We start from the raw sequence: 23,779 nt of genomic DNA on the forward strand, positions 1-23,779 counted from the left end.
CAGGTTTTCAGAGCAACTGTGAAAAAGTGTGGATTGCTGTCTGCAACTGAATTTTAAGTTTTAACACCAAAACTCAAATCACTACAGCCCATCACAAAAAGAGACTGTAACATGGACCAAAAAAGTCAACCAAAACTTGTTAATGCATTGTTTTGGCTGGCTTGAACTTGAGGAAGGGCAAGCGATTACTTTGATGTAGCTAAGACAAGGTTTTGTTTGAAACATATTGGTCAGTCTGAAACACTTGCCATTACCAGCTATTTCAGGCATAGTTTGTGGTGAATGGAAAGTTTGCAGCTTTTTATCTTTGGGCCCCAATTGTGCAAATGTGCAGAACTGGTAGGAGTACTGCATAACTCATGTGAGTAGTCTGTCTGAATACGCTTGGTACATGAGTAGAGAGTTCAGTGATGTTCCAGTACCTGGTGACGTGGCAGAGATGGCATTCCATGAAAATGTGGCACTGGGGGACTTGAAGCTATTTGTAAAATTAGGTCAAATGTTGTGATGTTTCTTTTTGATGAGGGGGAGGAAAAAAAAATCTAGATTCAGAAATGCTGAACTATGTTGATACTGTCAATATATTATGTTTTGAGTTTTAGTTTCAAAATCAGCTTGTTTTGTTCAACAAGAGCACCTTGGTTCAATAATAATGTTTAAAGCACTTGAGTAATCTGAAAATAAAATATATACTGTTGTTACTTCACCAGAAAATTTCTACATTTCTGTATTTTATGCAACAGTACTTAACCTTAATTCAAGTGTATTTTTAATTTTTTTTGAAAAAAATAAGACCTGAACCATCTCACTGACTGAACACATCCAGAGTGAGCAAATAAAGTCCAGATTAGATACACTGAGGAAAGGGTAGCATATAGCTGTTTTGTATGAATGGTTCTGTTGTCCTGTCTTTTCTACATACATAGAAATAGATCGCTAACTATTTACCTGACTAATTTTGAGCAGACACTTAGTTGTGCACACACTTCTTGTTCTAACAGAACACAGGAAAAGTTGAGAAAACTTATTTTTCTATTTCTGGAAAGAAGCAAGCAGCTATTCAGAGAGACTCTAATTAGGTAGGCAAATGTAACTGTGCTATGGTATATAGCAAGGGGAATTCAGTTTGCGAGGAGAGTTTTTGCTTTGTATATAGTGCAGGATGACTCGCACTACAAGGCTAGGAACTGTGGGTAGTGTTGTACAGGAATTTGTAGATGGAGGAAGGAAAAATTGTAAGATAAAGGTTTTAAGTATGTTTCAGAAAAGCAAGAGAACTAAATCATTCTCAGTTACACTATATCTGAAGGAATTTTTCAAGGAGGAAGGAAATAATTAGAAACATTGCTGCTTTTATAATGGGCTTCAGACTATGCAGTGGGTAGAGGGTACGATTTACTGTCCATTGCTGTAATTTTAATGCACCTAACGCTGCTAGCATCTGAGCACCTGTAAAGCTGCACATGCTGGTGTAATACAAGGTCAGACTCAACAGACTGTAATGCAATAAACATTGCAGGTTAAGGAGTTGAAAAATAAACAACAAAGGTTTCCAGTGTTACATTTTTGCATTACAAATGTGCAGGATTTTCTGTTAAGATTAAACTGTTCAATACATTGCTTAATGTACAGTGTATGCAATGTGAAGTTAAAGTTGCTATGGAAACCTGGCATTTTGGTTCTTTTAACAGTGTTTCAGATAGGAGAAATTTGCATTGCGTTACTGTGAGACTCCTTCCTACCCCCACTCCTCAGCTCCTTTGCTTCTCAGTTGGGAGGTGGGCGACAGAAAAAGCCATGGCCTGGAATTTGCATGAGTCAGGGTCAATTGAAAAAAAGAGATGCTGAGTGGAAACTTAAAAATTATAATTTTACTTTCAAGTTGCTCATGTGCCTTGAGTTTGTTTGTGAAGTGAGGAAGTACTTAAATGTTAATCTTTCACAGTGTAGTGGCAGTGGGCTGTTGAGGGTCATTTTCTAAAAACTTGAAAAGGATGGGTACTTTGTAAAGGTAAGTTTTCAGTAATTTTCACAGCATGATTATGAATATTGTTGGAAATGTACTTGACCTAAAAAAACAGTGACCACTTCTAATACTTATTAGATATCTAAATATTAGATTGATGGGTTTATTCATATTTTAACATTTGTTGCCTGTCCCTGTTCTGTAAAGTGTTGAGATCATGTTAATAAACTTTCATTGAGTACAATGGCAATGTTTACAAATATAGACTGAACTTTATGCTTAAACATTTTGGGACATAAACTAATTGTAAGTAGAAGGTGATTTATGGTACCTGTGATTTATGGTATGGTTATTTGTGCCAAGCATCAAGTGGCATCTTTGTGGTTTAAGCGACTCTTCAAACACCTGCCTCTTTCTGCTCTACCTCTGCTGTATTTACCGTTGGTGTAAATGCCTTTATTGGGTTGGTAAGAAAAGAGCTGAGAAGCGAGAAAGCAAATTTTCTGTGAAGCGGAGAATGTGCATTTGTCTTCCATAGTCTTTCCCATCTCACGAATGCTGCCATAGGCCTCAGCAGCACTCATCTTTTGAAGTGTGATGTTGCCGAGGCCTACCCGGCGAAGTTGCTGCTGAAGGAGTTATGTCGACGGTTATCTGCCCAAGCTTTCTGCCGCAGGTCTGCCTTCTGTGGCAGAAGTATGGGTATGCTTGTAGTTCAGCTGTGTGCCGCAAAGCTTGCTGAAGTGGGTGTGAGCTAGCATGGCAGGATATAAACTGAACTGCAGATACAGAGCTGCCTCTGCTGACTGCTGCGGGTAATCTGTGTGGTAATTTTGCTGGCGGAGTGGTAGCAAGCAGCTGAAGTAGCTGAGAGGGAGGAAGGCGAAGGGCAGTAATACTTTGAACTGGCAGCTACTTGCTGCATGGATGTATTTTAACTGCCTGAGAGAGCTGACTGAAAGCCTAATGTATTTGGCTTGGCACTTCAGCTGGCCAAGGTCCACTTGATCACCAAAGGATGTTTGTTGTGCATCTGTCTACAGTGGTGCTGCTGTTCCACCAGTGCAAATCCCTCTCAAGCCCTGTGTAAGCTAATTTATAGAAGTAACTGATGTATGGCCAGACCTGGGATATGCGACACTGGATTCAGTGGCCCTTAACAGCGTTCTGTGTATGGTGGGTCATAGGACGGTTCTTCTGGTTGCTCACCTAGCATGAAGGTTACCAGGCAGTGGGCTGCTGGGGTTTTTTGCTACCTGACTTGCTCTTCTAACACATTGCTGCATAGGAGTAGTTAGGGTGGAGTGGCTTTCAGTTTGCTGCTTCTGTTCCTTTGCTTGGTTTAGAGAGGGCAATCTTAGGAGGACTTGGTCATGTCCCTTAAAAACCTGGTAGAGAACCCCTAACTCATTGACTCTGGGAGCACTGTGGTTATCTGTATTCATATGTTTTGACCTTGCTGATGGCCAGGCTTTCTTTGAAATGTTTCTAAACAGATCAGATGATGAAACTAGAAGTTGTTATAAGCAAGGAACATGCTTGTGTCAACTGCCAAATCAGCAAGGTAGTACTGAGGGGGTTCTTTAAACGCTGGTTGATGTGTAGAATGTTCATCAAGTTTTATTTTTTAGAAAACTGCAAGTACTTGGTGTTTTGGTTGAACGCTGCTAAACATATACATAGAAGTCCTTTGTGTGTATGCCTGCATGCTCCAGGGAGAGGCAAGAGAACAGTGGCATTGGTCTTACCCTCTCTGCATATGGTAGATTGCATCCTCCTCTTGTTCTGTGGTGGTGGAGCTATGATGCTGTACATCCATTTAGGATCTGACTCAGAAGTGCAGTAAACCGTAATAGAAATGCCTTAGCATGTGGCATAAGCACAGGCTTGATTTCATTCAGCAGGTGTCCCAGGAAAGAAAGGCACAAAGGGTAAGCCATTTGCCTTGCAGTTACAAGATCTGTGGGTTTGTAATAACTTTACAGAATGACCGCAGGGTCCTTCCGGATCTCAGTCTCTCACCTGTAAAGTGAAAGCAACGTTCTTGAAAAGGAATGTTTGAAAGGCTTAACTTTTATTTTAAAAGTAGCTAAAATTTACTGGAATCTCAATTAGCTGGAACCAGCACCCTGCAAATTCTTGGGATTTCCTATGGTTTATAGATGTTGAGGTTTTCTATATTACAGTGGCTATGAAATGCATGCTGTTTATCCAAATGCTAATGTTTTTCTGTTGCCTTGTACCTTTTGTTAGAATATTCGGTAGCCAGAGACCAGTTTATTCTGTCAACAGTTCATGAAGATGCAGGATTTGGCATTTTAAATCCACATACTGCGTGTACTTGTACAATGTGAGTGTGAAAGGCTGTGGGGTTTAGAAGGCTTGGGCTTGATGCTTAATTGAACCAGAGTGGGTTGAAACAGGGGATACAAGAGAATGAAGGTGTTAATTATTTTAAAACTTCTGCAACAGCGTTCTTGTTGACTTAAAAATTAAAACCAAGTGGCCTGATTTAAAACAGCACTGCACTTCTGCATTTGGTATGGCATAGCACACTACCTGTTAGTAGTTTACCCTGTGTTTTGTAACCGGTTTCTGTCTGGCAACTGCAAGCAAGTTACACAGTAAAATACATTGTTCCTTATGGAAAATGCATCTGGTGATGTTCAGCTGCCAAGGAGGGAAGACTAATTTCTTTTTTGACAACCATCAGTGGTGATGTGGAATTTCTGGTAGGTCTTTTGCTTCCATATATTCTGTCTGAAAGGTGACGGCCAGAGTTAGTGGGTGAAAGTCTCTTCTGAAGCAAGGTAGGAAGAATTCACCTGGGGAGTGCGTTGGAGCTGAATCAAGTTTTGTTAATGTTCTGTTTCTGAATCAGAAATGTTTCTGAACACTGGTTCTTATTTATCTTATTTGAACTTTATTGCAGATCCAGTTGGTGAGGTAAGGGTGATCTAAGCTTAGCCTGTTCTTACTGCATTAGTAGGGAATGAAAATGTTTAGACTGTTACTACACTTCTCTCTATAGTGGGATAATAACCTCCTAATATTGCACCTAGTTCCTCAAGAGCAAGGGTGTTTGTTTCCTTTGCCTATCTTACGTCAAGATCTTAGCTTCACTGACCTTGAGAGTCCACAGGGTACAATAGCCACATCAAATCTCTCTCTTTCTCTCCTTTTTGAGATAGAGAAATTGTGATACTGTTCTGTGTTTAATCTGAACAAAAAGTCCAGAAATCACTTCTGCATACAAATTTATTTTCGGTCTCTTGATTTTTGCATTTTAATTATTTGGGGATTTTAAGAGCACACTCTTGTTACAAGAAACATGATAGGCTTAATACTTTAAAGGTCAGTGGAGTTGTGTGCATAAATATGGGTTATTCACCTAAGCAAGGGTTGAGTCATCAGCTTCAACTTCACCAAGGTGAGAAGCTCTCCTAGATTAGTTTAGCACTCTTCAGTTATGTATAATGGACTGCAACTTATTTATAGAACTTATTAATGTTTTAGAAATAACATTATGCTTTATATGGTAACTATAACGTAACTATATAATTTTATTAAAATAATTCCATATTTATCTTAAGGTAGCTTTAGAATAAACAACTTCTTGTCCATAGTACTGGATCTAACAATGTAATTAGTCTGTGCTATGTTTTATTGGCTATGGTAGTGCTTTCCTGAAAGCTTCCAATCTCACTTTGAGCTAGGTCATTCTGCCTGAAGACTAAAAAAGTTGTAGCTTACTCTCCTCTTCACTGGCTGTGCATTTCTGTTAGCTTTCATTTTGAGATGCTGTAGCATTTATTCTGAAACTTTTGTCTTTATTATTACACCAAATGAAATACACTAGCAGAATAGAAAACTAGTAAAGCTCAACCTGGTTAGTCCAGTCAGTGAAGTGTTAATGAAATACTGGAAAGTTTAGCATTTCTCATTGGGTGCTAATGTGCTTTCACCTTGCTGTTTTTAAAAATGGGATGGATGTTGAAATGAATGCTAGAGTTGATATTAAGGCTTTGGCTTGTGAAGCTTAATTGTAAGCTTTTATATGACCCAGTAGCAAATCATAATTAGCCTCCTCTTCCATGTTAATCTGCTTCTGTTGCCTTATGCTTAAAGGTGTTGTGAGTGACCCTATACTGCAACCTTGCTGGTGTGCCCTGGAAACTGCTTTGGGCTTACCAGAGGCACAGAGAGCAACCCCCAAGGGTTCATTTGCAGATCTAGTACACTGAAAATGCTTCTCCTCTAGTGGTGATTTGTTCTACAGCTTTTATTCTGCCAGCTTGGTAGACATTTTTAATATTGCTCTTGAAGTACTACATACATATCTTTCCTTTTGTTGGTCTTAATATTGACTTGATGTAATCCTTGTCATCTTTCAGGGCACATTTTTTTAGGGGTTAGAATTGGCATATATACCCAGAAGACCTGTTAGTTTTAAGAAGACACTCTGCTGCAGAGTTGCAGATCTAAGCAGAATTGTTACTAATGCTTCAGGTTTGAAAGTGACTGGTGACAACATTTGAATATTCATATTACAGCAGGTGATGGTAAGGAAGCATACAGTGGTACGCGCAGATGTGTGCAGTCTTTTTCTGTACCTCTGCTCCTGAGACTAAAATAGAGAAACAAAGATAAAAAACTAATGTTTGGGATACTGGACCAGTGAGATGGGTAGCAGGTGAGAGCTACATGGTGCATCTGGGCAGCATCCTGTTCCCTCAATGAAGTGGGCTCTCCATGTTACATCCTTGACATGACCGTGTCCTCTTGGTTGTCTCACTGGGTGTCTTCTGCCTTAATCTGCTCTGTCATCCTAACCGGAAAATTTGTGCTTAGGCCTCTCACCTTCCCTGCACATTTTTCACAGTATGATCACTGCCACCATTGCTTGCCTTGTGAGGCCCATGCTAAGGTACAGGATACTACCCTTGACTTGGTTTCTGTAATGTCAATTCATTGCTTTTTTACATATTTGCTGAAGGAGCCGAGAGCATCATTTAAATGTAGATCCTCAGAGGAGTTAGGCTTTTTATTTCCTTTAGTGGATCTGAGCGTTAGTTTCTGTGCATGTACCTGCACAGCCAAATACAGCTGAGACTGTGCTATTGGTCTCCAAATTTAAACCAAAACTGGCTTCTTGTCAAAGTGTTCTTCTCCCTTGATCTCATTGCTGTTGGTTATTGAGGCTGGTTGGATTAAAGCTGGTGGGAGGATACCTGCACATACTGCTCTTAAGCTCTCATTTGAGCACGTGGAGGTACTTTATGTAGTTCAGTTCCCCATTTGCAAAGTAGGGAATTACAGCATTTTCCTACCTTGTGAAAGATCAAGCGATACTGATTACAGGGTTGTGGAAATATATCTAGAGAGTTGCACATTCTTGAACGTTTTTGGGTTTTTTCTCTGTATGTCTTTCCAGGACTTGCAGTGGGCACAGATGGCCAAAGACAAGATATCAAGTCCACTGAATGTTCTAAAAATAATCAGATACTTCATTGCTTTCTGTATTGCTAGTGCTGTTGGATGTCCTGTTGTTCATGTGCACGGTTTTGGAAAGTAATGCTCACAACTAGAGGATTGATCATTGATGCTTCAGAGCCAGCAAACAGGATTTCTTGGTGCTTACCCCTGAGCACAGCAAGCAAGTCCTTTTGTTGTCTCATTAAAACGTAAACTACTTAAACTGCAAGTACCAAGGTATATTATTCTTCATGCCTGAGGAGGCAGGGGAAAGAGAAGAAAAAACCATTGATAAATGTATCAAAGTCTTTAGAGGATTTAGGATACTTTATTCACATATTTATTTATGTTTAATGTTTACCTCAAAAATACGGTTCCCTTTCCCTTTGTTTATCCTCACACTTAAAGCATCTTCCTCTTCTGCTGCTTTGAATGTACCATGACAGGAGGCTGTTGTCCTGCAGTGCCAGGTGGCAGAGCAGGCAGCAGGAGCTGGGAGCAGCATTTCTGGAGGTCTTGGGAAGGTGGTGGCAGTTGCAGTGGTGTGGGTACCTGCAGTCAGGAGTTCAGTCTGTTCCTGTGATTTTGGTATTTTTTTTTTAAGTTTTGTGTGTGTGTCTGTGGCCTTGCTGTAGCATTCCCACCTTCCTTTCAAACTCCCAGTAGCATCCCCAAAACTTCCTGACAGCAAGTATCCAAAACAGACAAAGCAAGTATCCAAAAATATGCTAATATAAATGAAAAAATCCAGAGTCAAACCCAGCAAAAAGTTAAGGTATATTTTTGTGTATTTTGTTCTTTTCTTCTTATCAGGTGCTGACATCGACTAAATTTGGAGAGTGGTAAATTTTTCACAGGTTCCTTACTTAAATGCATTGTTTGTCTATCAGGAATATCTTTCCTCCTGAAATCACCTAACAAATAGCATTGCTGTAGACATGTAATACAAGCTTTTCACTGTCTGTTTCCATTTCAGTGTAAAAAGGGTTAAACTGAGTATGAAATTTCTGTAAAATCAGCTTTATTATCATTTGAGTTTGGACTGTACTCATGATACATGAGTGAGATGTCTGTCTCCCAGCATATAAATATCCCCCAAACATGTATATTTTTAATAGTCTGCCTGATTCAGGCTTTGTGTTTACCAGAGAGGAGCTACCAGGAAACCAAGATTCATTTTAATCATACATCCTTAATAAAATTTTAAGCAATTAATATTAATAAAGAATACCTGGATTTTCTTTCTTGAAGGTATGGTGCGGGGAAGTGTGGAGTAGCTTTAAAATGTTGGTGACAACCTATAAAGTAAACGTAACTTTTGTACTGTTACTGCTTAAAGAACTAAAAATTGAAAAGGACCTTTCAGAAATACTAGTTTTCATTAGCAATTATGGCAGGTTATGCTGTGATCCTCTTAGCTTTCAGGCTTTTTTTTTTTTCTCCTCCTTAAAGTCAACTAGTACATGAACAATTCCCAACAACAAAAGTATACTCAGAGGTAATGAAGTCAGCACTCCTAATGTTTGCTTTCCTTAGTACTATGTTTTCAAAGTTTAATTTTCAGACTTAAATATGCCTTCCTAGAATGCTACCTTTGTTTCTTCTAAGAAGGTAAGCCAAATAAGTTTTAAGTCAGCAGAGTGGGACCTGATGTTAAATTATTAGATTGTGAAAATTAATTGGTGACTGGATACGAGATCCCTGTGTATTTTAATTAGCAAAAGAAAAAAGAGATTTCACCTGAATGCCATTGTTACTTCTGGTCTGTGGATAACATTCCAGTTTCCTGAGTGCTCATCTGTTCTGAATGTAATTATTATTTTTTTTTTTTAAGTTCTTGATTTATTCCTCCTGACCATGTGAAAGGATGTGGAGTTGATGTGAGAAGAACAGGCTCCATAACCACGTTGTCATTGCTAGCTTTGTTTGGTGTTGATGAAAGCAAACAGCAAACCTTACACTTGTTGAGCTGCCACACTGGTTTGGTGCTGGCACCTCCTGCAGCATAATCTGTGGTTAGGTCTAGGCTTCAGCCCTACCTCCTCTCTCCCCTGCCCCTTTGCTGGAGCAGGGGGTGGCTGCTCGGGCACTGGGCAGGCAGGGTTTTCTCCTCTTGGCTCCCTTATCTGCCAGCACCGTGGTGCTGGAGCAGGGCTGTTATTCCCCTGGGTGGGGTCTGTAGATCATAGGAGAGGATGGGAATGAATGGAAGGAGCGTGCTGCTGACTTTTGCACAGGGTGAGGCCCTGAGGACAGGTCTCTCTTCCCACCCTTCATCCCAGCTGATCATGTTTCAGTGAGGTGAGAGGGGCTCTCCCTGCTTCCCTTTTCTCATTTCCATGGGTCCTGCTGCCCTTGTGGGGCATAATAGAAAACTTGTGGGTTTAATAGTATCTCAGTGCTCTGTGGTTATTTGATAGTTCTTGGTATCAATGTGAGATTCAACAGTGCCCTTGTATACACCCTGCAGACTGTACTGAAGGCAAAGCAGACAAAGGGGAAAGAGTTGATACTCTTCCTTTGAACTCTTGTAGTTTGGCTATAGAGGTTGTAGTTGTATGCTTTGAAAGATTTATTTTTAACTCTAAATGCAGCGCTGACAAATAGACCACTTTTCATCCTCTGAAGATCTAAGCACCTGCCCCTACTGGGAAGGTAAGGATGCATCAAAATTTTCAGGAGGTGTGTGTTATCTTAATACAGGCTGGACACCTAAGCAGGACAATTTGTTTTAATGCTATTAATGCTACTGTCATGTAGGTTTCTCTGTCCCGCTGAAGACTGCTCCATGCATTACCTTGCAGAGATGAAATAGTATTTTATTTATAAAGCCAAAGATGTCATAGGCAAATTTGCTATTTAAAGAGTGACCATTACCGTAAGATTCCATGTGATGCATAAAGATCAGAGAGACTGGATTTTTTTGATGCACTGGATGTACTAAAAATTAATGAGTAAGAAAAAGTTCATTTTCAAGCAATGGACTTTAATTGCTGTGGACTGATGCTCTGTAAATATGGAGGGAAAATTATGGCAAATATTTCTGAAAGAAACTAGCATTATATGTTCTTGGGCTTTTCAAGCAGATTATTTTTGTTACATTATCTCTGTTGTTGACATCTGGCAGTTTGTAGCTTCTGATCTTTTAATACAGGGGAAAATAATGGGAGCTTATTAGGTCCTGGAGGAATTTTTCTTCTCTTGCTACGAATCATAATTTATGTGGCTTCCATTTCTTTGTTATACAGCCCATTAGGCTGAAATGTTTAGTAGTAACTTCTAGTTCGACCTTTACTCTGGAATACTCATAAAGAACTCTTTAAGATGTTAACTTACTTCATGCATGGGTGCAAACCATCAGGGTAGACTGGATATGTGTTGGACTGAGGAAGAGGATAAAACATCTTGGCAGGAATCTTGGACAACAGTTTATGTGGCATATTGTTAATTGCAGTTATTACCTAGCAGTTCACAAATTCCTAACTTCTGGTTTCTAAGTGCCTCAGTAGGGCATTCTGCAAAGAGGTGGTGATTTCCATGTCAAAAGCCAGTGTTACTGGTATCTTCCCCCCTTCCTTCTCTAAAAAGACTTCTCAGAAAACTTTTCCTAGTCCTGTGTATCTCAAGGTGAGTGCAGTCCATCTGGAGAGCAAGAGGTCCATGGTGTTTCTCCCATATACTTGTTTGAACTTGAGTATTGTTCACAACAGTCAAACCTGTGTAAAGAATGTAGACTGCTTTTTCTTTTCTTTTACATTGTTTTAAAACTTTCTTATTTCTTACTGTTTTACAGAATTTGTATAAAGTGAACGTGTTTCTGATTATAGTGTTTGTACTGGATGTTTCCAAACTTTTCTTGATCTTCCTGTCTATAAAACATATGAAACCAGGAAGATGTTTTGGTATAAACTATTTAACAGTTTGCAAAATATTTTAATCCTTCCAGGGTTTTAAAACTTGCTACTGCTTTTTGGGCTACTTGCTTTGCAGTATCTCTCTTCCTCTGCTGGAGAAACTAGCCTTGAGTGCATTGATTGGTTTTTGTCTCATTGTATACTAAATGGCATACATCTGTATATCTACTAAATACTATATCACATGGCAAGCATTGACGGGTATAAGTTTTACTTTGCTTTGTCACTGGGTTGATTGCATTTCCACAATGCTGTTGGTTTTTGTAGGTGTTGTTAGACACATTGATTTATGAACTTCCTGTTTTTAAATGTTATATACAGGGCCCTCTGCCTGGATATGAGATACTGAGGGGAAAAAGAGCATCACACTTGGCTGCTCACCTTGCCCGTTTGACTGTACATAATGGAGACCAAGGAAGAAAAGAAGGAACGAAGACAAGGCTATTTTGCTCGGTAAGGTTACAGGGTTTATTTCAATGTTGATTACAAAATGGAACTCCTTATTCTGTCTTTTTCACAAGACTATGATTTTTCCAAGTATGTATAAAAATGAAACCTGTGCTACATTATGTACCCAGAAAGTACTTTCCTTGCTGTGTCCCTAATGTTGGAGTGGTGATTTTTTTCCTTTCGGGTTGTGGAGATGTTATTTGTAACACAAAACAGTGCTTGGGTACTCAATTGCAAATTATACTGCATTTGAGCTTCCAGCATCCAGTTCCTGAAGAGTGTTTATAAAAACAAGCACATCTAAAATGTAAATATGTTTATCTGATTTCAAGTAAAACACATACTAAGTAGTATTATCTCATAGGATAAGATCAACTAAGACAGAGTAAGTTGCCCAGACTGTATCATCTTTATAAGTCAAAGCAATGTTTTTTCAGTCAATATTTTTTATAATTTGGAATTAAAGATTGGTGAATTTTAAGAAAAAAGTTATGTTGATTTCCCAATAACTTGTATTTGTTAATTTAGCAAGTCTGTAATCACCTCTGAGCTTTGATGTAAAAGGACCACCAAATCTTGGGGGAGGAAATCGGTATAAAAAACATCTTTGACTCAAAGATACTTTTTTCACTGTTGAAAAGGAGAAGTGGATACTCTCTCCACTCAGCACTGAGTAACTGTTATTGAAACTGCACTAGAACACTAGCCTTAGTGCATTGCAGATGTTGAGAGACATGCTTGTCACACCACTTAGAAGTGGCAGCGTGGGGAAGAGTTGCAGCACTTCTTTATTGCTGTTCAAGTGGTATGTAGTGGTGGCTAAAGACTTGCGCAAGTGTGGTGAAGGATGTCTGTTAATGCCAGGTAATTTGCTTTCCATTTGGAGGACTGCAGTTACATTGATCTTGACAGAAAGGAATGTTGCAGTTTGGGATTTTGAGAAGGGGAAATAAACAGTGGTGCCTATAGCAGAGGAGATATCAAGAAGGGTAAAGCAGAAGCAGCTAAAGAGATTGTACTGAGGAACAAGTAATTTCTTGTTAAGGAAGACTCAGGCCTTGAGAGGTGTCTGCTTTAGTATTGTAATCTGCTAAAGATTCTTTAATATTGTAGAGAATGCTTTGAGTGCTTTCTGAATGCTGTCTGCTAAACAAAATGGAAGGCCACAAGAAGATTTCAGCAAGTCCTCGACATTTTATTTAATCTGTTTTGCAGCTTTCCTGTGTTATTTGTGGCTATTCTCTTATAAAAATTCACAGGGACAGTGTCTGTTGTATGGGCACAGGACATTAGGCAAGGGTCAAGAAGACCTGAAACCAGTTCTTAGTTCTAGCACTTACCTGCTATGTAACTTTTGGGAGGTCACCTGTCACTTTCCCTCCTGGCTTGCATCTTTTTTCTTTATGTAGGTTGCAGGCCCTTAAATGAAGTTCCCACTCTAAGCAAACCCGTGTGTTTTCTACAAGAATGTTCTTGCAGACCCTCAAGTCATGTTTTAATAGAAGCTAAAGTAGGTCAGAAGGTGGTATGCTCATCTTACCTTCATGTACATTGTCTGCATATGGAGTCAGGGACAGAAGTAGAACTGAATTTACATGTCCTTGATTTTAGTCTAACATCTTAAGTCTAGCATGCTTCCTCTAGTAAACAGGTGTCCCAGCACTTGTGGGTGAATGATTTGAATACTTTACATGATGGCCCATGTAAATGTCATGAGGCCCTGAAAATAACAGGTGGCTTATATTGCAGTTCTAACAATGTCCCTACCTGTTGTTTTTTTAAAACTTCTTTAAATTTAGCTTTTGACTTGATGTAGACGGAAGTTCCCAGCTTAGGTGCCTGGTATTGGGACACCAAGTTAATTTAACCAGGTGTGTGCTTTTATGTTGCTGTCAGTTTTGGTTGTTTTGTATCTGTGGACACCTATTCTGTCCTTCAATTTAAGCACCCAAGTTTAATAACTTTTGTCCCTCATACTGTTTTGTGTGCTGCTTCAGACACCCTGCCAGCTTGGGCTCATATTTATTAAGAGCAACCTCATCTGGTTCCCTAACACAGACACCCCTCTACTTCCATCCCCACACATGCATCCCTCTACTTCCATTACTGGTTGTTGGGGTTTTTTCTCTTTACCTCTTATTACTGTTTCGTGAGCCTAAAACAACAGTATTTACAAAATCTAAAGTTACGTATAGGAAACATCATTATGAGACAAGGTCTACCCCCCCGCCTTTACCTGAATTTTGTTGGGTTTTGCCTGTGATCAGATGCTCATTGGAGAAGGTTCTACTGCTTAGCGAGGAAGAGAATGGGAAATGGATTAGACTTCTTGCCAGCAGGAGGGAAAACTGCTCCATGTCAGGAGGGTGGGGAAAAGGGTTCTGCTCCACCCAGGGCTGAGAAGAAGGGTCCTGCTTATATCCTGGTTAGAAAGGAGAAAACATACATATTCAATGCTGATGAAATAAAATGTTTTATAGGTACCTTGTGGACTATATTTATGAAAATACAGAAATTTTTGTAGAAAGCTTCACTTCTTAATGTGAGGGACAAAGGCATTAACTGAAAAATGGGAGATAATTGCTCTTTCTCTTAAGCTCCTGCTAACAGAAACCCAGGTTCTCCATTGGCAGAGTGAGGGAGCATGTGGGCATGAGCAGTGGGAATGAGCAGCAGCCTCACTGCCCTGCCAGCATTGCAAAGTGTCTGACTTCCTATCAGAAGGTAGCTTTTGGCCCTCAGGCTAGTGTCATCTTGGCCCCTCTTGGACTTTTGGTAGGGGTGGTGTTCAGTGTCTGACTGGTTACACTAGCAGTTGTTGGAAAGGGTAGCTTGAGAGCATGGTGTTAGTTATGTACTGACAAACCAGCTCCTGAACTGCTAGAGAAGAAGCAAGATTAACATGAAATAACTACATCTCTGTCCCCCAAATTTAATTTTGTAAATAAGTTTGTTTAAACGCTTAACCTTTCAAATATTTAAAATTTCTTTATAGAAGAGAGCCATCCAGCTATCATATCTTCCCATTACAGATCTTCGTGGTCTGAGTGCCTCAGTTTCCCCAGGTCTTTTCCCCTCCCTATGGCAAGTGAAGCTGAAGTAACTCTTACCATCCATTTTTACTTCTTACCAAATGCTCTTTTACCCACTGTGTAATGTGGTAAAGGGCTTATTTTTTGCCTTGGTTGGCGAGAAATGAAACGAGTAACTTCTCAAACAAAACAGAAATCTCTACAAAACTTTTTAAAGACTAATTTAGATTCCTTATGCAGATAAGATGTTGCAGCTCGTGGGAGTTTTAACGGGCAAGCGGTAAAATCTAAGAGTAACATGCAAGCGTAAAATTCTCTTATGCAATAGGTCCTTATTTAAGACTTCTACTCCTACTTAAAGACTATTCTGTGTAGTTAAGTTTTCTTGCCTAATTCTTCAAACCTTGTTTTTAGGCTGTTCTGTTGACTTCTGTGTCATTAGCTCCCAAATGGGCCAGTATTACTCCAGCTCTTGCAAAGAATGTCGTCTTTTGCTGTGAAGTCTGTCCTGGTATCCAGCAAGTCCAAAAATAAATGGTACGGTTGTAATATAGATGTACAATGGCACATCTATGTGTATTGGGTCCCTGACTTTACTGTGACATTTTTTGTGACTCTTTATTGTGATTCTGTGCCCTTGAACCCTGGTACACTTGCCATTTTCCTCTGCCTGTGCTTCTTTTATCTTCCCTGTCTCCTTACAGAATGGAGAACCTCTCAGTTTTTCCCTGCCCATTGTGTAGGGTCAAGTTAAGAGGTATTTCACCTCATGAAATGAATAGCTATTAAAATTTTAACAATTCAAAAAGAAATTACCCCAATGAGTCATGTGTGTCCCATGGAAAGAATTCCCTTGGATATAAATTGGTAGTCTAGAATGCTGAATGTACAGCTTGAAACTGGAAATGCTTTGCATGTGCTACTGTGTGATACTGGATATATTTGGACAAGAAGTTCTAGGAGGTGAGAAGTTACAGGGGAAGAGTTTGAGTTTTCTAAAAGAATGACAATGGGGGCTCTTTCAGTTTCAATTTCTCCGTGTCTCTCAACCATCCTTACTGAGTTATTCGGCATTTTCCATGCTTTATATAATCTGTGATCGATGTCAAGTAACTCTACTACTTTCGTAGTAGAGAACAACAAATAAGTAGTGCTTTATTTGAAAAAATGCTACTTTTCAACAAGTTGACTGAGATGCTTATGTTAATTTTATTAATAGTTATGTCTCCAACTTGTGATAACTTTGATCTGAAGAATGCTATGTAGAGATGAACTGTAAAATTGATGCTTGTATTGAACAATTTTTTAATAGTTTCCAGGAGAATTATGAATTTTAGTTATCAGGGGTATTTTTTGTGGGGTTTTTTTTGGTCACCACTGAGGGCCAAATTTCTGAAGTCAAAGATGAAGTGCTTGTATTAGGGAAAATATTCTCACTAGGATTTGGGTGCTTTTGAGTTTGAGTTTACACTGGTCTTGTTACCATCATGCTTTTGAAAAAAAACTATGTAAATGTCTGGGATGTGCTCCAAAGCTCATCCAAGTAGGCAGAAACTCCCTTTAGCTCCACATTGCTAATACTCTCTCAGAACCTGAAGCCAGTTGTACAACCTGATGTTCACCTCATGTTGCCTTATTATGTGAAAACTAAAGGGAAATAAAGGATTTCACAGCATGTTTTAGTTTAGAGTCTTGGTTTAGATACCTCAGTCTACATTCATGCAGATTAAGATTTGTACATTAAAACCAAGATTTACGAAAATATTTATGTGTTTAGTACGGTTATAATTTACTTGTTACTAGACTCTTAATTTACAGCTCGTAATTATTTTTTAATACCTAAAAGTGAGTAAACCAAACCAGACAACAAACAGTATATGGCATTCCAGTCACATTAGTTGTTTACAACCTAATGTTAGCTTTGCTTTTAAACATTCACAACCCATGACACTAGGTATCGTTAATACTTGGCTGCTGAGCTGTAAGCAGCTGCAGTCTGGAAAGCTTAGCTGGGAAGGGAGCCATATATACCTGTCATATTGTTATGGACTTTCCCTGATCCTTGCTCTTGGCGGCTGTTGGAGGCAGGATGTTGCCTTGCATAGACCCTTGTCTGACATACTGTGGTCCCTCCTTTGCATATTACAAACTAACAGGTTTATAAGCATCTCACTCAGAATTTTTCTGGCTTTGTTCTGTTTTATTCCCATATTCAGTAGCTGTACACTCTGTATTTTTCACTCCTGTGGCTGTTAAGACATAGGAAGATGATGGAATGAGAAAAATACAGTGCACACGTAGGAATGTGTGTAAAGAGGGTATCAGTGATGGCTAGGGAGGAGGGAAACCAGATAAGGAATATATGCACAAACATACTTTCTTCAGGGCATCTCCTATACATGAGACCTTGTCATAGGCTTTGTTGTTAGGTGCTTTTATTGTTGACCAGACTCATTATATCCATACAACAGGCTTCAAATGTTGGGTGCTTCTCAGATCACTATTTCTCCAGCAATTGTCTCCTTGCTGTTGCTCTGCTGATCCCAAGTGTTGATGTTTATTCAGGTTTCCTGTAGCACCCACAATTTATTTTTTGCTTTTAGAAGGAAAAGTTTCCACAAATTGTTTTTAAAATGAACTATCCTGGAAGTTTATCTTGGGCGTGAAGAATAGTTAAGCCAAGATCCTGGAGATGCTTACATTTTTTGAAATGACTCTAGGAAATAATATATCATTTCAGCTTATCTGTAGAATGGAAATTTCTTAGCTCTGCTTCGAGACGTATAAACATTATCTCATAATACTGTTACTGAAACTAAAAAAACAGTATTCTATTTTAATCACATTGCTTTGACCAATAACATGTATGTCTGAGGCATTTTTTTTGCGAAGAAAAAGCTGAAGATATCACTACTTCAGTTTTATGGGGTGCAATGGATATTACTTGCTCTGTTTAGGGATGTATGTGCAGGATAGTTGATTTGCTGTGTTGGATGCTGACAGAAGCCCTAACATATTTTCTGAAACATACAGTATTGTGATTTGCCTTCCAGTTACTTAAAATGGAGGGATTTCAATGTTTTTAGCAGACTTGCTGCCTGCTACTGTGTAGGTTAATATTTCAGCTGTCCTTCGTAACCACTGTAGTTTCAGACATTGAAGAATGTCCAGAATTGTGCAGCCAGCAGCGCAAAGAGCTTTTGAGTAGATCTTTGGGAGGTTGGTCAGGTCCTTCAGCTGCTTAAGACACACTTGCTATTCATTGCTCATAAACGTAATGTTCTATATACAAAAAAAAAAAAAGAAAAAGAAGAAGAAAGTTTTCTTCTTTTTATTTAGGTGTAAACCTGGAAAATGAGAGCTGGGGGGAAAATTGAACCTGTTTTTTCTGAAGAGTGTTGCAGTGCAGGGGGAAAGTATGTTGAACAGTTGCTTATCTTGGGAACTGTTTCCTCATCTCGTGTTGCTGTTGCTTTCTGGACTCTGAGGTTTTTATATTAGTGGTCTTGTAATTCTGTGGTGCAGGATGGGAGTCAGCAGAAGAGCATGGGTTACTGTCCTGTACTTAGCCTGTGAATCACAAAATTACTCCCAAAGTGTACTTTCCTCTGGGAAGCATAAACAAGGCAGTGGTTTCTGCAGCCTCGGTTCTTTCCAGTGCTTTCATTCTCAAGAGTAGTGAAGTCATTTAGGATTGAAGAAGAATTTTGTTATTGGATAACAGAGTTAGTGTAAGTATTTAATGGGGCCCTGAGGCTTTCTTCAGGGTTTTTTTAAAATTTTCCAGTACCAGAAGTGCTATTTATGGAGATACAAAGCTTGCATAAGACAGGAAGCATGGTTAATCTCCTTACCCGTTCACTTCCCTCTGCATGTGAAGTGAGACCGGGTAACAGTGTGGGCTCTGTGAAAGAGGCTTTTTTTAGGAAAGAGAAGAAAGGCAGAGTTTCATGATGTTCTTGATTTCTTTGAGGGCTATACCACAGAAAATACAGATAAGAGAACTTATGTTTATTTTATCTTCAAATTGTTGTCACACCAGTAATTTCAGAATTTTCACTAATCACCTTGCAAGGTACATATAGGGCTGGCGTGTTAGGCAGCAAGCATACAATGACCTTATATTTGCTTTTCCCAAGAGGACCGTTGGGTGTCTCTTAACAGCCTATAAAAAGAAACTGCAAAAAAAGAAACTTATTTAGCATGCTTTTTAGAACATAAATAGTTACACAATAGGCACGTCCTTTTGATGTAGGACTCTGCACTTTTGACAAGAGTTGCTGTTAACATAGTTGTAATGTATTTTGTTGTCATCTTCCCTTCTCCACAGCCTGCAGCTGCATATGCTGGGCACAAGGGCTATGCTGGAGGCTCCTGATGGGCCATGCCATTTACCTTTTTGCTCTCGGAGGGATTTTAAGACATTGTATCTTGAAGGCTGTTAAACTTGGGGGCTTCAAAAGGTGGCTTTCTGGATAGGTGAGATACAGACTTTTTACTGTTATCTGTAGGAAACTGATATAATTACCTTTAATTACACTGTGTTTCTGTAGTGTCTGCAGGGATGGTCTTGTCCTTGCAGCCTCACATATCTGTCATCTTCTGCTCTTAGTACCTACTGCACAAAATTCTAATTAATCCCGGTGACTTGTTTTAAAATTAAGCCTATCTTAAACACTGGTGGAAATTTAGCATTAATTGGAATTAATAAACATGCCTTGGCAGGCATGTGGTTCCATGAACAATTCTAAAGCAATGCTCTGTAAGATGCTACCAAAAGAGGTGGTCCCACTCAGCCTTCTGATTTTGCCATGTCTCTTATGGATGGCAGAGCTGCCATCAAGGAGCTGCTGTTGCATGAAGACCCCTTCCAGAAGCAGCCACAGTTTTAAGTGACATGGGGGCACACACCTAAAGAGATGCTTAATGGTACTGACTTTTTGGTGGTGCTGCTAATCACCTCTTGCTTGTATTCTGAGAAATGCCAGCTGTCTTGCCACCTTGCAGCAGCAGTCCTGGCCAGCTCTCCTGTGCTTCGTACCACATGGTAGTAGGGAGTAGGGTGTGTGATATTTTAAGGAGAACAGTCAGCATTGTGAGTATGTTAGTTTGCTGGACTGAAGAAAACCTGGGTTGATAAGAAGGTAGATATGCCCCTTCAGGGAAGGTTGCTGGTGTTTCTGGCCCGCAGATGAAGTTGTCTGCCTTCTATCTGCCGCTGTGATTCAAGACTTTTGCTTGTTTGTTTCTGGCATGTACTGTGCTACACTGGATTGTTGGTTTTGCTGGTGGGATGGCGCTGCATGTTTAAAGGGGAAAGGTAAGAATGATACCTGCAGGAACGTGCTTTTGGAGAGAGGCACTTTCCCCCCTCCCCTCTGTCTGAGGGAAAGCATTACATAGCTAACTAAGGGAATTCTGACAGTAAGAGAAGAAATGCTGTGGACCCTGTGTGGGTGCACTGGGTGACTGTCTGCTTGCACTGTATACGAACTGTTAGTGCATGTTCCGCAGTTTGTGCTGCATGCCCCTGGGCATTGGGCTCCCTGCCGCCTCCAGCAAATGAAGCTTTTTCCCCTCGTCCTTGGGGCACCGGACAGGATAAGAGGCTGCGTGGATATTACTGACGGCATTTGATTGTCCGTGGTGCCAGACTTTAAACTCTCATGCCCTCAGCACTAATCCCATTTCCAGACTGGGTTTGGAAGGGATTTCTCCCCACCCCACCCTGATCCTGCCAATCTGATTACGGGGAGGTGAGTTGTAAGTGTGGGTTTGTGGTAGATTTTTTTTTTCCTGTCCTACTCTGTAGTCTGGGCAAGGAGTGTTTCCTAGGATTGTCTGAAATTTAAGCATGTATGTTAGCTATGCTCTAAGTCTCTCATGCTATTCCTCTTGATCTGTGTGAGAGAAAATCCCAAGGAGAGCAGCAGAACTGCTTAGGAATTTGGGGTGGAGGGAGAGAATTGTCCTTATGTTGGAAAACCATTGTAATGTAAATGAGCCATAAATCAGCTCTGTGGATGTCTTAATGGACTGAGTATTATCCTGTCAGACAGCAGCCTCTGGCACAGAAAACTTGTCCTGTATCGCACTTAATATATACTGCTCATAACTCCAGGTTTCTACCACTGTTTTTCTGGAGTGGCTGTTTTTATTCCTGTAGGCATAAATTTAACATCTACCTAATCACAGGTAAACTTAGTTTAAATTATCTTTTTAACATAAAAGTGCATTTCTATCAGCCGCTGGATTTTTCCTTTCAGTAATGCTTCTATAAATACCTGGCTTCAAGGTGTTAATCACCATATTAACCATGTTAAGCCATATGATTTTATGCATATGAGTAATTACACTGGTGAGTTTAACAGAACCGTGAAAGTTGCTTGTAGGAACAGAGCTGTAGCAAGGGCTGGCGGGAGCAGGTCCAAGGCACTGCTGCTGCAGGGTGAAATGCCAGGGTACCAGAGAGGAGGGGAGGCCAGCAGCTCCCCACCCATCTACTGTAGCAGGGGTAGGACCCAGCACGCCGGGAAGCTTTCCTTCCCAGCCCAGAAGGGAATGGGCAAGGGTGGACAGCGGCAGATGGCCAGACAGGGTGTCATAGAGCACCTGCCTTATCTGGCTGGGTTTGCTAGAGGGCCATTGTCCTTGAACACAACAGAGGACTGAAGAAAGCTGGCCTGCTTCTCCCTGTCGCCCTCCAGCCCCACATCTGTGTGTGTGTGGGTGGCCTTTAACACCCTGGCTGTGTTGCAGCCTGTGTGCATGCAGTTGCTGCCAGGAGCAAAGACACTTGGTGCTAAGCAGAGGAGCTGCCTTATGAGATCAAGTTCAAGAGCACTGTAACTTTCTGGTTTCCTCATCTTATTGTTCTAGTTCAGCATCTGCCTGAAGTGTGGTGGGACCTTCTGAGCTCACAGAGTCCAGAGAACGTGGAGATGGAGCAGAACCTCATGTGTCCTCCTGTCGCTCCTTCTTCCATGGTGCTGATGGAGGGCAAGATTTACTTTTTTGCCTTTGTTTTTCCCCTGCAGTAGTTGCTTGTTCCCCTTCCAACCATACACATTTTGATTACATGTTAAAAGTTTCAGCGAAAGAGTAAATGAAAAAAATCCAAACTATTTTTCAGTCAAAAGTAAAAGCATAAATAATATAATATTTGATTGAGAAAACACCAGAGAAATTTTAAGATGTAGTAATTTACACTTGTAAGAGGCAAAGTTGTGTGGGTCCTCCATTATGTTAACACTACCCGGGTGTAATGGTATGGCTACTGAGAAATATCAGACCATGCCAAATAATGTTACCACAAGGTATATACCTATGAGAAGCTGCATTGGTACGTCTCCCATGTGGCTGTCCCATGCAGACAAGTCCTAACCTGTCTTGTCATCTTTATAGTTATGGTTAATGATCTTTTGACCATAGTATTAAAAAGGTGGTGCCACATTACTTTGTAGAGAAGCATTGATGCAAACACCTTCTCTGGGTGGAGGAGATTTATCACTGTCAGTTATGAAATATCCGTTGTATGAGACTGTATCAGTCATTATTCCAAGCACTGAAGCTACAGATTCCTCTTCCCCACCCATTATCAGCATTGTTGGGTGTTTCTTAAACTTTAATCCATGTAACAGGATCTTCAGTACACTTGAGCATTTCCTTTTCTGTGCTGAGTATTGGTTAATGGGAACTCTTCAGGAGGCCCATTAAACTGCTCAATATGCAGAATAGGTTACAAGTTGTTTGGGGATGGTGAATGCAAACTTAAAACTGAGACACAAGGTTGAGATTTGTTTTTAATACTTGCTCTGAAATACTTTAACAAGAACTTTTCCCACTTGTGTCACTGTGGTTCTTACTGTAAATATGTTTCTAAGTGGATTTGCAACCTGTTTGTAAGTATGTACACAGCATCTTTTATGCTATGAGCTCCAGTTGTGATTAACAGAATCCCTGAGAAATATATGGTGACATTTGGATAATTCTGGCATCATTATGAAAGTTAGCATTTAAAACCATTAGTTTGGCTTCCTTTTTAGTTCTTTTATTATTATTATTATTATTATTATTCTGTTCCCCTATTCTGGTCTTCTCTATTAATAATAAGAAAAGTTGTATGAGGGGTTTTTTTCGTCTCTTTCTTTTTTAAACTGCGTTTGTTTACAGCTGTATTAAATCTGTAGTTTCATGCCATATGGAATGGTGCAATGATAAAGAGAGCCTTGACATTTCAATGTTAATTTTCAAAGCAACTTTTTAAATAAAAGCAAAAGCTAATGCAAAGACAGGTGCTTTAAATCTCAGTCCATTGTGTCCCACCTCTAAGCTATCCCTTTTAGTGGTCATTTAAATAAGGAAGTAATTGAATTTTTTACTTCATTTGATCACTGACTTCTTGACCGTGGTTACTTTTGGATTTTCCTGACCTTGCTGGTCATCAGTCAGACAGGTGACTTCACTTACTGCACTGAGTCAACTGATTCAACATTAAGATCCTCATTATGAAGAAAAGAACAATTTCTTCTCTTCCCTGCTGCTGTTGGAGAAGCAGAGTCGCTCTTTCCTTGCTTTTTGCAGCAGGGGAAGCTGCCTGTCTCCCGGCCCTCACAGCACAAACCTTCATGAAAATTTTCCATCATCTAGGCACCTTTTCTGGACAAGTGGGAAGAAGCTGCCACAAACATTTCAGTGCTTCTGTCCAGAGTTCTGTTGGGCATGGTATGGGCTGTGTCTGGTTTGGTTTTCTGCCTTCCTCTTTTTGCTGATCCCAGCCTAACATTACAGAGAACAAGCAAGGCTGTAGCTTGACAAGCCCTTCGGTCTGGGTATAGTGCCTTTGAACTGGCACTGCTGTCTGGAGGAGCAGTATATCTTCTCCTTTGGTGTTCTCCTTTGTGTTGATAGAAATGGTAGCACAGCCAAGTGGGATCTAATGG

The 23,779-nt window shown here is 40.0% G+C and overlaps 1 protein-coding gene across 11 annotated transcripts in view; it reads left to right on the plus strand.

Moving 5' to 3' along the window:
• The window catches only part of NCOA7 (nuclear receptor coactivator 7), a 98,790-nt gene that overhangs the window by 14,413 nt on the left and 60,598 nt on the right, over positions 1–23,779 (plus strand). For 3 of the 11 annotated variants that reach the window (XM_027786098.2, XM_055809781.1, XM_055809783.1), the window contains one exon: positions 11,677–11,808. In XM_027786098.2, coding sequence (XP_027641899.1) covers positions 11,759–11,808 — 50 coding nt within the window. In that variant the 5' untranslated portion in view covers positions 11,677–11,758. Of the gene's footprint in view, positions 1–1,937; positions 2,012–11,672; positions 11,809–12,513; positions 12,670–13,604; positions 13,677–15,251; positions 15,375–23,779 lie in introns of those variants that run through there. The other 8 variants (XM_055809778.1, XM_055809786.1, XM_027786097.2 and 5 more) reach the window with 7 other exon arrangements.

Source organism: Falco peregrinus, chromosome 7 (genome assembly GCF_023634155.1).
Source record: "Falco peregrinus isolate bFalPer1 chromosome 7, bFalPer1.pri, whole genome shotgun sequence".
NCBI lineage: Eukaryota > Metazoa > Chordata > Aves > Falconiformes > Falconidae > Falco > Falco peregrinus.